At 36.6% G+C, this 12699-nt stretch overlaps 3 protein-coding genes across 5 annotated transcripts; all 3 read right to left on the reverse strand.

Annotated features, from left to right (window-relative positions):
* Positions 1–67: 67 nt before the first annotated feature.
* Positions 68–3261, reverse strand: LOC140838150 (protein NRT1/ PTR FAMILY 5.8-like). 3 transcript variants are annotated; one of them, XM_073204245.1, is made up of 4 exons: positions 2962–3261; positions 2522–2748; positions 991–1496; positions 68–895 (listed from the first exon to the last, which is right to left on the reverse strand). In XM_073204245.1, exons 1-4 carry the CDS (start codon positions 2993–2995, stop codon positions 91–93), a joined length of 1572 nt encoding a protein of 523 aa, XP_073060346.1. In that variant the 5' UTR covers positions 2996–3261; the 3' UTR covers positions 68–90. The 3 variants fall into 3 exon arrangements, with proteins under 3 accessions (XP_073060346.1, XP_073060347.1, XP_073060345.1); XM_073204246.1 differs by having other exon boundaries at positions 2522–2739; positions 2962–3259; XM_073204244.1 differs by lacking the exon at positions 2962–3261 and having other exon boundaries at positions 2522–2953.
* Positions 3262–6260: 2999 nt separating this feature from the next.
* LOC140837625 (glycerol-3-phosphate acyltransferase RAM2-like) lies at positions 6261–8129 on the reverse strand. Its single transcript, XM_073203738.1, has 2 exons — positions 7497–8129; positions 6261–7282 (listed from the first exon to the last, which is right to left on the reverse strand). Exons 1-2 carry the CDS (start codon positions 8127–8129, stop codon positions 6383–6385), a joined length of 1533 nt encoding a protein of 510 aa, XP_073059839.1. The 3' UTR covers positions 6261–6382.
* Positions 8130–9641: 1512 nt separating this feature from the next.
* Positions 9642–11741, reverse strand: LOC140838152 (serine/threonine-protein kinase D6PKL2). The gene is made up of 2 exons (XM_073204248.1): positions 10931–11741; positions 9642–10662 (listed from the first exon to the last, which is right to left on the reverse strand). Exons 1-2 carry the CDS (start codon positions 11596–11598, stop codon positions 9786–9788), a joined length of 1545 nt encoding a protein of 514 aa, XP_073060349.1. The 5' UTR covers positions 11599–11741; the 3' UTR covers positions 9642–9785.
* Between the last annotated feature and the right edge of the window lie 958 nt (positions 11742–12699).

Raw genomic sequence — 12699 nt, forward strand, 5'->3', positions numbered from 1 at the left:
GCTCGTGCATATAAGTTATAATAATATAATGATACTTCTGTTCGAAGGCACCCATAAACTCAAAAGATTCACTAGTCAATTTCATGTTCATTATCTGAAAAATTTACAAAATATAACAAAACTTAGTAAACTTATAGCACTCGACAGTGCCAAGAACCAGTAGTAATAATCCAACCGAGCTTCGTCCATATCATCAGAAAACCAGCTATTTTTCCCATCACCAGAAGTTGTCAAATGCTCAATTACAGATATAATAAGTGCGCTCAAGAAACTTCCCACCCCAAAAACACTCGTATTCAGAGCCATACCCACAGTTCTCATTCTTGCAGGAACTTCACAATAGAAAAACTCTTGCATCCCAACGACAGTGAATATGTCAGATATCCCCAACAATATATACTGAGGAAGCAGCCAAAAGATGGTCAATTGCACCTCTTTAGACTCTATTTCCCTGTTTTTACTGGCCTCGAGTCTCCTCTTCTCAGTTATAGCAGCAACTACCATTGCCACAACCGACAATAACATCCCGATTGCCATTCTCTGGAATATGGTGACGCCCTTTTCGTTTCCTGTCAAAGTACGTACTAGAGGGATGAAACACGTGTCATATAAGGGCATCAGAAGTATTATAGCCACAGTTATTGCACTCTGCAGGGCAGCTGGCGGAATCTTGAATTCGGTTCCAATATTTCTCTTCATTGTCATGCCCTGTTTAGTGAAAAACGTGGCCGGTTGTTGGAAAATTACCGCAAACATTAGAAGCATTAACCAAACTGGCAGCAGTCGCAGAACTATCTTCACAACTTCAAGTAATTTCATGTTTTCATCTGGTTTTTCCATAAAGCCCTGGATTTCTTGATCAGAGTCTCCATTACAGAGTTCTTTTTCTTGAAGTCTAAGAACACAAAATCTACTCGTTAACACTTTATCATCAGCGAATCCCAGAAAAAGAATCAAGAAAAGTTTTAAAATAACTCATAAAATGCTTACTCTAACTCAACCAAAGTGTACTCTTTACTAGGCAAACACCTCCCATAACGGATCATCTTTGAGAAAAGAGCTTTAGCTCCGACGACAATGTCGTCGAACTTCCCATCCATGATCCTACTGTGCTTATGCATATAAAACCGGTTGCCACAAAGAAACAAGAGAATGGAAATCATCATGGCAAGAGTAGGAATAGAGAATCCAAGTCCCCAACCAAACGTGTCTTGGATGCAAGACATAACAGCGATGCCTGCTAGGCTGCCACAGCAAACTCCAAAATACCACCATTGAAAAAACAAACTCTTCTTGTCTGAAGTCTGATCATTGTTATTAGCACAAGGTAACTCGTCTTCATTTTGTTCTGCTCCGAAAGCTTGCAGGGAAGGGTTATAACCCCCTTGTCCAAGTGAAATCATATAAAGAGACAAGGATAGGGATAAAACTGAGCCTGGTTTGTTTGAATGAATCCAAGGCCATGTTAATGTTCTTGATGTTAATGCTACAAGTCCCTAATAACATTTAGCACTTAATTATCGTGTTGGTTACATGTATCATATCATATATTATATAATGCGTAAATAATCATGGTTTTTCTCGGTTTGGACATCTTTCTACAGTTCAAAATCATAGATCCCAAGCGCTAACAAGTCGAATATTCATTATATTTTCATATTCCAGCTTGAATCAAGTTGCAGTCTTGACACTCAAAGCTCGAAAACCAAACTGTTTTGTGTTCAAATTGTGCTTGATTCATAATTCAAATTCGAATTCGATTCATTTGAGCCAAATTTAATATTGAGATTTACTAAACAAAGCTTGAATTATGGCTTGAGCACGTGAGTTCATCTTATTCATTAGATATACTAAACTTTTCAAGCGACTTAAGAATTAATAAACAAGATAAACATGGAATCAAATCTAGCCATAATTTATTTAGGGGAGTGTTTACAACTTCTAAAAAATATTCAGTAATCGCTTAAAAAAATTAATTATGCGTTTTGTGTGAGCTTATGCTTAATTTAATCAAAATCTCAAAATGTGATTTTGGTTTGATTATGATATTTTGGTAATTAAATGAAAATCTCTTTATACACTCGATAATTTTGAAGAGGAAATGTGTTATCCAAATAAAGCCAAGAACACTTAATATTTTTCACTCTTATTTTACAAAGACAGCAATTTTGATTTTTCTCAAATCTTCCTTATCCATAAATTTAATCCCAACATTCTCGAAAGATATTTTATCTATGCAATTTCGTTGAGAGTAAGTCTGTTGTGAAACAGTCTCACGAATCTTTATATGTGAGACGGGTCAACCTTACCGATATTCACGATAAAAAGTGATACTCTTAGCATAAAAAGTAATACTTTTTCATGGATAATCCAAATAAAAAATCCGTCTCACAAAATACGATCCGTAAGACCGTCTCACATAAGTTTTTGCCTACTTTCAGTCACTATATTTGAGAATCTAAAAGGACATTTATTTTGTGTCATCTCTCTCACATATATTATAGCTCAAATATACGCTAACCGCAGCATAGAGAACTGAAGAAGCTAAAATGGTGGCGTATCTGTCCCAGTAGGAATCGGCCAGTGTCGCCACCAAGAGCGGCAGCATCCACGTAAATCCGACCCAACTATTCACATATTTTGCGGCCGATGAATTGCTCATCTCCATAACATCTGTCAGATAGGACACCAAATTTGAAGCCACCCCCTTGAAGGCAAATCTCTCCATTCCAGCTATCACTGTTTCAACTTTCAAAACCAAACTCAACAAACCCACGAAATTAAAGGGTAAGAAGAACATTCAATTTTACACATTCTCGAAACTGAAAAAAAAATAAATTATATTTATATATAATTGAAACTCGTCTATTGATAAGAGACGGAATCACAGCAAAATGAATAAACCGATCGACAACAAATAATGATAATAAAAAACATAATCAATGCAACAGAATTACTTACCTATGAGGAGTATGCATGGTTTGCTGAGTGCCATTGGTGATGACTTTGATTTGTTGGCCGAAACATTAATTATTTATGATGAAGCATATAGCGCCAATAGGCAGAGATGGAGGGAATTATTGGAAAACAAAACACGAAAAGATTTGTTCGATTAATGGTACGTACACTAGACAAACCACTGATTACTACTATCACTTGTCTAAATATTATTTGAGTTTTTTTTTAAAAAAAAATGGAATGCACCGCAAACGGTGGCGACAAATGTTCAAATGCATGAGTGCCATCTACGTATGTTAAGAATTTACAATATCTTAAAATCTAACAATATTGTATAAATAATTAGCTGGTCTTTAAATTTCTGAATCCACCAATCGTGTATAAAAATAGAAGATATATACAACCGAATATGCTGGATTACTGCATGAAAGTTTGTGTTTATTTTGCTTATGCGCGTCACTTTTCACAGTATATTTGTTGTGGTTCCGTGACTTGGAAATCACTTAATTAATTCGCCGATATATTTATCATGATTGGGTTATACTTTTCGAGTACTGTTGAATTCGAAAAAGTAAAAATCATAAAATGAGGGAGATATATATTTGAAAGATTTGTTCGTAGTATTTAGTCCCTACTTGTGTTGTTTATATTTGAATTTAATACAAGTCAAACTCCTGAAGCCCACTTCACTTTTCGTTTCACTGTACAGCACTGGGCACTATATCTCATTTCTTTCTGTGATGTGAAAGTAAACTCTTCATCACAACTCAAATCTCCTCAACACACACTTTTCCTTCATATTTTACCATCCACCATGCATATTTTACCATTAAATTTATACATTTCATGTGTTGTGTCCACTTTCCTGTATTCTTATCCTATTTATTGCCACAAATCCTCGTATATAAAGTTTTAATACCTTAATTATTTAAAGATTAACTAATAATCTTTTCTTAGAGAATTAACACATGAGTCGACACACATAACCCCAAATCTGGCCCAATGATACCCCGGAAAGAGCCCTTGGACTCGGGCGGGGGAACAATGACCTGGAACCCAGAGCTGGTCCCGAGAAGTTAAGAGGATTCCGGGTGGAAGCCGGCCCGAGCAAAGAAAGAGCATACCTGATATGATTCAATCCGAAAAACCTATCGGACTACTGTAGACTTGTACAAGCACTGCACATGGCCTCAATCGGACAATACATGAAGATTAAATATTAAATCGATTGATCATGGACGTTGTCCATCGATAATTAAGGAGCTTGTTCCTCTTCACGTTCTTAGATCGTGATGAAGCCATTCGTGGGCCACATCCTCACATCGTGGCCTTTATTCGAGCATCTCAGAGCGGTCACCGACTCTGTTAACCTATAAATACATATCAAAAATAAAATTAAGGAGTTGATCATTTTATTCTAGCAAACTCTCTCTACATATTTACTTAAAATGCATTTTTTTCCTTTGGATGCATGCTTGACTGACTAGCGTCATAGTGGTCATGCAGGAAACCCTCCTGGTGCCCTACTAACTTTTCTTGTATTTAGGTAGATACATTATCCAGCTCAGGTTCACCTTGGTCACCAACACCTATAACGAAAGAATACATCTCTGCTAGAAAAATTGCCCACCCTACTCACCCATTTTCCCTAGCAGCATCACGCAATTTTATGAAAACCCAATCTTAAGTACGTTAACGAAAGAACACGAGTCTGAAATGTCAAAGGATTGGTCGTACTCATCCCCAGACCGAATCCACGGGTACTTCATTGATTTTGTTGTATTTTGAATTTAGGTAGGAGTTATTTCAAATTATTTAATATTGTTAATAGTTTTGATTATTGAACATGTTTTTGGGTTGGTTGCAGCAAAAGAATTTCAATCTCTCGAGACGGTTTGTAAGCTCAACTTCATAGGTCAATATTTGTGCATGGAATTCAGGGCGAAGATGGCGGAAACCAACGATTGCCGTCTTTTAATTTTCGAGGCGTTGTTGATGCAACGACTCGTAACATATTGCTTTGTGAGATCAAGGTATTGTTGCTAGTCAATACCTATTGCTATATTTTTAGTTGAGTACTTCATGCAATCCTTTTTCCTGGTTTATCTGATTGTTCAAGGGTATGCGTTCCGTTGGTGGCGATGCCAAACAAATCATCTTAGTTTTCAATATCGGACACTCCATTTTCAGTGCAGGTGCTTGGTTTGCAGATTAGAACCGAGTTGAAATTAAATAAGATCTTTAGTCTGTCTGTTCATCTTGAAAGTTGGATTTAAATAGTTCCTTTTATCTTTCAAGCTATGGTGATGGGTGGGGAGCTTGTTTAACGGAATAGCAGCCATGTATGTGAATATATCTCTAATTTATCTCAAAGTCAATTACCAAAAGAATTTTCAAATTCAATTTACCCATGATAAAGACCAAATCAAAATAACGAAGAGACAAACAAAACACTTTATTTTGCAAGAAAGTTATTTGTCTACAACCGATTAATTTTGGTAATTAAAAACGAAAAGTTATTTTTTTTTGGTAAAAACTTTTGTAAGACGATCTTACGGGTCATAGTTGTGAGACGGATCTCCTATTTGGATCTTATATGAAAAAGTATCATTTTTATGCTAGAAGTATTACTTTATGTTGTGAATATGGGTAGGGTTGACCCGTCTCACAGATTAAGATCCGTAAAACGGTCTCACATGAGACCCACTCTCACATGTTTCCTTAAAAATGTACATTAAATGGCATAGTCAGATCATTTCAAACTCATTGTTATACCATCTCTACCTACTTTTTGAAATCTTAATTACAATATAAAGACAATACTAAAGTCCCAATCAACAATTAATATGTTATATAGAGAAATTAACTATATTATTTTATATGGCATGTACGTGTGATTCTCATTTATATTTAGATAATATGATTAGGAAAAATTTAACCATTATATTTATTCCAAATTTCTACAAAATGCTTAAAGTCCATTCGCATCCAAACATTGTTTATTTTCCCACCATACCATACCCTCGCACTCATTAGCATTTTCACTTATTCAAATCCTGAATTTCTTTCTATTTTATTTCTGTATTGTACGTTAGATAACTCAAGAAAGCTTTAAATATTTTATACTTTCCAGATTTTTGGTGCTAATATTTTAACTTAACCGTAGTTGTATCTCGAAAGACAAAATTTCAAGAATCGTGAATATAATAATAATAGCGCGACAATATCGTTAGGGGTGAAGAGTTCAGTTATTATTTACTACTCTATTAAAATTTATATTGTCATTTTTACCTGCTCCAAACTAGAAATAAACATCCATATTTTACCAGACATTTGGCACACTGAATTTTATATTTTTATAAAAATATACATGAACTTGTATAATTTCATGTGTTGTGTCCATTTTCCTAAAAGAGTTTCGATTTCAGCAGCCCATAACTTTGTCAGCTGCAACTCTTGGCTTCTCCACCACATTTCCATCATTCCCAGCCAATGCTCTGTACTTGTCCTTCCTAGTAAAGCTTGTGCATTCATAAGATAAAGTTGCTGCAATCATCCTCTGTATATAGTTAGCCACCTCGTGGCTCGATTTCCCCCCTCCACAACTCAAATCTCGAGGCAGCTTGTTCAAAAACGTTACCTCGTAAGCGGGGCTCGGGTTCATGAAGAAGTAAAACGGGTCCATCCCCTTCCACCCTCGGGCCGTGGTCCCATGAAACATGCTCATCCGATTCGACATGGCAACCGGCACCAGTTCATCCGTTAGTTCCGCGAAAAGAGCCGAAAATCTAAGCAAAAACGGTTCCCTGCAAGTGGTTCCTTCGGGGCAGATGACTAAGTCACCTTCCTGCAACAGTTTCTTGATCATTTCTGAGTCCTTAGCCCTGTCCCGGTTCAAACGAACGGTTTTGATGGGCGATATGACTTCAGACAGACGGGAGAGCGAGTACGTTACCGCCGGGATGGGACGAGCAAGCGCGGTCGACAGGAAGATGGGGTCTAGTAGTGTTCGATGAGAGCAAACGAAGAGTACCCCCATTTGTCCGAGAGATTTTTTTGCCTGAGGGGGTGGAGTACCCTTGATTGTAACACGAACCCCGAGGGACCAGAAAGCATGGTAAACTATAGGCATGGGGAGGAGGGCGCCGGCTGCTATGCGGAGGCAGGCCAAGAGGAAGCCTATTGGGATCCATAAGATGATTAGAAGTGCTATGATTGGGGTTGGTTTCTGGACTAACCGGCCATCATGGAACACTATTGGTTTCGGCAACTTGTCGGGGCTTAGGGGCTGGATTCCTTCCTCTGCTGGGACTATGTAACTTTCCTGCAAGTTTGATTCGAGATGAGATCAATTGGCAAAATACACGATGTACGCCGTTTGGGAGGAAAAATATATTATTTAAGTTTCTTACTAATATAACGGCACTTGTCATGTCGTTCTGTAACATCTTTAATCACATATATTTCTTGGATTCTTATGTACACGCGTGCAGACATTATGTATACTTTTATACATACACTCATATATATCCACGAACCTTGCATAATTTCATGAACGGGAAATCAGTCTTCCTGTCGCCAAGCCCAATATCTGGTAATTTATCACCAAATTCTTTCTGTAGAGCCTCAGCCTTATTCTTCCCAACAAGCACTCCAACATCACTAACGAACCCTGTGGCTCTACCTTTAAAGCTCGAAATCTCGGTCCCTATAACCATGTCAGCACCCAAATACTCTTTCAAGAAAGCCTCCACCATGATCCTAGGATTAGCAGTGAGCACACACTTCCTTCCACACAAGGAAAACACACGCCACGTCTCTGGATGTATGTCATCCGAGTAGAACTTTGGCAGTACTGCACGTGACACAGACTCGATATCGGACTCTTTCATGCCCACGAATGTCGCAAATATTAGTACACGAATGCCCGCTGATTCGGAGATGAAATAGTACAGAATTCCTGCTATCGGAGATGACAAGAGTAAAAAGAAGAGCCTTAGAATCCCACCAACTTCGAAAGCTACTAATGCAAAGTATGGGAAGGAACTCCGGCCAACCAGCAACGTCCCGTCCATATCAGTGACAACAGTGTGGCTCTCACGTCCAATGGACTCACACTCGTTGATATGAGGAAATTTTTGAGAATGTGAAATATTGGTTTGTTCGGCCATATTAAGTGTGATGGATATCTTGATCATTTGTGTGTCACACACACACATATATAATGATAGTGAGATTCGAGTGTGTACAAAATTGATGTAATGGACAAAGTTTTTTTGGTTAAGAGATCAAGGGGCTTTGTGGCCCTCTAAAACTTGTTTGATTCACAAGTTACATAGGTGATATCGTGAAAGAAGTTTTTACCATCAAAGTTAGTATATATGATATATATATTTTTTAACTATTTATAAACTTTACATCATATTCGAATTGCTTCTGTGTGAGGAATCAATTTAATTAACGTTTGTCTTGTCGGAATCAAATCAGTTTTTTTTTTAATCTTTTTGTAGCTTTTAAAGCTATTTTCTGATAACTAGTTTTATAATTAATCCCGGGTTTTAAAGCACATAGCTGCAACAGTATTTTCAAAACGTGATTGATAATGAAACACGCCTTCCTCTGAGTACGACCACGACAATTATGGGAATCTCCGACTGGAAAGAGACATTATATCAACGTAATTAAAAAAATTAAACTCTCGTCTACAACTTAACTATTTGTTTAATGATACATGCATGATACAAATATACGATAATGAGCTCCATTTTCCTGACCAACATCTTCTTGTGACACACAGAGTTTGCACAATACGGTTCAAATGACTAACATAGTTATCCCCAACATACACACGTAATGGACAAATTTTTGTTTATTTATTTATTTTGTAAAATTTAATGACTTTTCAATTGAAGGAACCAATTTCTTGCTGATCATGGGATCTGATATTGTAATTGATAATTTTGAGATAATTGATGCTAAAATTCATTTGGTGTTGAAAAATATGAGTTGTAATATTTGAATGTTGAAAATAAGAAAGTTGAATGTTGAAAATAAGAAAGTTGAATGTTGAAAATAATACTTGTAAATATTTAAAATTAGTGTGTGACGATGTATGTAATGATGTATTTATTTTTGGATTATTTTCAAAGAAATTCTATGAACAGTTCTCTCAATGTGCGAAGAAAATTCCAATTGAATAGAGATAAAATTTTATAAAATGTGTAATTTGGTAAATTTTGAGAGTTTGAGATTTTTATTTTTTTACCGTAAATTTTTATTTTTAACATTTGGAATATTAATTATTAACAACACAATTATTTACCCCAAAAAAAGTTTTTTTTTTTTTTATGACTGCAGTTGCTACTTCTAGGTGTGTATACTAGATAAATAATAGGCCAACTGCATTGAGAAAATAAAGCTTTTCTTGTTGATGAAATGTGTGTCGCACAAAGTTCTCAAATTTCCAGGATATGAAAGGGTGTTTTTACAGGAGATGGTTCCTCTGCTGGGTAACATGTAAGCATCAGCCTCCACACCAAAAATCAAGCTTTCCGTACAAGAGACCAAAAGGACTTTACAGTACGGAGAATAAGTTTAAGCACACAACCTGAAATTGGTTGGCAACACTGACAACCGTTTAAAGCACAAAGCCAATACTAATATGTCCCAATCAAAATGTCTCTTTAAAGAATCCCAAGACATATAAAAGAGCTTCACAAGATTCTTGCCCAGAAAATGGGGATGTTTCTGGTGGCGTGCTATGGATGCATAGATTCAAAAGAAAGAATTTCATTGAATTAAAAATATGATTACACTGGGAGAAAATGTCAGAAAAAATCGAATTCTAAGTAAGAGCAGGATGATCTCTTCGAATCCGACCTACACTTTTCATTTGATGGCAAAGATGATTTCGAGGTCTGATTGAAAACGGATAGATCCACTGGTTTGGGAATTTGAGGAGGACTAATACTCCGAACAAGTGCCCAGTTCACATTCTCAAAGAATGGATGCTGTTTTATCTCTGTTGCCCCGCGTTTGAATCCAAGTCTTTTCTGAGGGTTCTTCACAAGCAAACCTCGAATCAAATCCTTGGCAGCGAAACTTATTGATGAACTTTCGGGAAATTTCAAGGGCTGTCCAGCAACGTTAAGCAGTGTTTCTCTGTTATCATTGCCTTTGAAGGGTGTCTTTCCATGGAGCAACTCATACAAAAAAATGCCAAAAGTCCACCAGTCAACAGCACTGCCATGACCATCTCCTCTGATGATTTCAGGGGCTAAATACTCGTGTGTCCCAACAAATGACATTGACCTTGCTGCGGTTGGCTCTGCAACGAGCATCGGAAGCGAATCTCTGCTAGCCAAAGTTGGTTTTTTATCCTTGACTTTCTCTGTCTTCGAGTTAAAAATGCGAGGCTTGAAGCAAGAGGGCTTGTAACAAGATGACGGCTCAACACAAACAGGCAATTTGAATACAGGATCAATGCAAGATGGTTCGATGCAATACGATGATAATGTACAAGATGAACCATCGCCATCCGTAACAAGGGTCGGATTCACATAACATCTCAGTGATAAATCAAAATCTGATAGCATAATATGCCCATCTTCCCTCACCAATACATTTTCTGGCTTCAGATCTCTATACACCACTCCCATCATATGAAGGTACTCGAGCGAAAGAAGCACTTCTGATGCATAAAACCTATCAAATACAACATAACATGAAGCCAAAGAAAGTCACATCAGTTGGGATTTACAAAAATTTCATTTTTTTTTATATATTTCGACGATGATATAATTTTATAAATAAAGATTAAATCTTTAGAGCATTTGATATTTTTATTATCATTCTTTAAACCAAAACTATCCAAGAACATAAAAACCAACTAGAAGCAAAGTGAATTAAAGTTAAATAGGATGAAAGCATAAATTCAAGTTAAAACTTGTTATTAGAACAAAAGAAGCCATACCTTGCAGCCTGCTCTGAGAAATGCCTGCCCAGCTGACGCTGCCGAAGCACATGCAGGTCCCCACCACTGCAATACTCCATTAACAAGCAAGAAAACTTCTCCGTTTCAAAATGAGAATAAAGAGTTGGAAGAAACGGGTGATCCAATAAACCCAAGATATCTTTCTCAGTTTGAGCTCTCCCCACTTTCTTTCTATTAACTAACATACCTTTATCCATGACTTTCATGGCAAAAAGGCACCCCATACCCCTCAAATCCGCTAAATAAACACTACCAATATCTCCAAACCCCAGTTTCTTCAGAAGTCTAAAGTGCCCCAAACCCAACTCCCCATCTCTACCCTGCACACGCTGTATTGCATCCCACCTCACATCGTTTCCTCTATGAGGTTTAGACTGGAAAACACTCCTAAAACCGGCCTCATTCGCATCGCTCGAAGTAGTGGTATTCTCGCTGTCCGCACTTGCTTCAGTGGCATCGACCTCAGGATTCTTAATATCAACTCGTTTATCCAAGAAACCACATTCGCTAGTTTGACCACTGCTTAAGCTAGAAGTGTCGGACCCTGTTGCCGTACTGCTACATAAATCAACGCTAGGACTGGTATTAACACTGAGGTTGAGCGTGGCGGAATCACATTTCCACCTATTCTCCGAAGCTTCGGTCATTATAGGGGAGTGAAGTTTGCTTAAACGACTGAAAGGGCTTTAAAAAGACTGGGGAAAGGCAGATGGTCAAATGGGGTTTGGGGACGCCGAGGCAGTCAAAGCAAATGGGAGACAGATGCGGGCGCCAAGTGAGCATAGGGAAGGGGAAGGGGAAGGGGAAGGGGAAGTAAAAAGCGCATTCAAATTTGAACTTGAGTTGAGAAGCCCAATGAGTTCTTCAAATAAAATAAAACTGGTTTTGAAATATTCATCAAATGGATAATAATAACAAAATATACTAAATTAATAATAATAAATAAATAAAGAGAAAATAGTGTTGTATTCCCCTAGGTGGACGATACAAATTCAAAATGAGCAGCATTAAAAATATTAATGAATCTTTTGAAATTTAAAAGAAAGAGCACACAAAAATTAAATTCGACAAGCTTATGCGATGGGGATAACATTTAAAGAGACAGACAGACAGACAGCCCTATAATATTGAATTCCTCCATCCATTCAAGCTTGAACAAACATCATTTAATCTAAACCAACACAACACAAGAACCATCTCATCCATCCAAATATTTAAAGGGAGAATCATACTTATAATTTTAATAATAAATTGAATATTTCACTTTATTTTTATTGTTACAAAACAGTTCGATGTTATTCAAATCTCAACCAATATTATTTTAATATGATTTGAATTGGTTTGTCTCAAACAATAAATCGAAGACTGGTTGGTGCATTCAATTATATTGTGTTGATGCGACATGAACGTAAGATGACACCCTTCTAAAACTATTTCAAATTTTTCAGCTTCTTATTTTTTGTCTCTCTGATAGACATGGAATCAGAAATTTTTGTAGCGAATAAAATTCCAAAAAAATAAAATAAAATTTGTAGCTTTATCATCTTCATCGATTAGTAAAAATGGATGGACCAAGATTTTAACATAATGCTATTCACGTTCCAAATACTGTTATTAAAATTCCATTTAATTACATATAATTTTTTGTTGTTTAAATAATTTTTTTTAATAATAATTTATGTTGGAAGTAATGCGATCATTTAAAAATTCAAAAGTCTAGAAAGAATAAATAATATGTAAGTAATTTC

Source organism: Primulina eburnea, chromosome 8, assembly GCF_022965805.1.
Source record: "Primulina eburnea isolate SZY01 chromosome 8, ASM2296580v1, whole genome shotgun sequence".
NCBI lineage: Eukaryota > Viridiplantae > Streptophyta > Magnoliopsida > Lamiales > Gesneriaceae > Primulina > Primulina eburnea.

Coding starts and splice junctions, on each gene's coding strand:
- LOC140838152 (XM_073204248.1), bottom strand. CDS start 11,598: ATGACCGAAGCTTCGGAGAATAGGTGGAAATGTGATTCCGCCACGCTC. Junction 10,663..10,930: donor TTCTCAGAGCAGGCTGCAAG/GTATGGCTTCTT, acceptor TGTATTTGATAG/GTTTTATGCATCAGAAGTGC.
- LOC140837625 (XM_073203738.1), bottom strand. CDS start 8,129: ATGGCCGAACAAACCAATATTTCACATTCTCAAAAATTTCCTCATATC. Junction 7,283..7,496: donor CGTTCATGAAATTATGCAAG/GTTCGTGGATAT, acceptor TCAAACTTGCAG/GAAAGTTACATAGTCCCAGC.
- LOC140838150 (XM_073204244.1), bottom strand. CDS start 2,800: ATGTTCTTCTTACCCTTTAATTTCGTGGGTTTGTTGAGTTTGGTTTTG. Junction 1,497..2,521: donor CTTCAGTTCTCTATGCTGCG/GTTAGCGTATAT, acceptor AAATGTTATTAG/GGACTTGTAGCATTAACATC. Junction 896..990: donor TACACTTTGGTTGAGTTAGA/GTAAGCATTTTA, acceptor TTGTGTTCTTAG/ACTTCAAGAAAAAGAACTCT.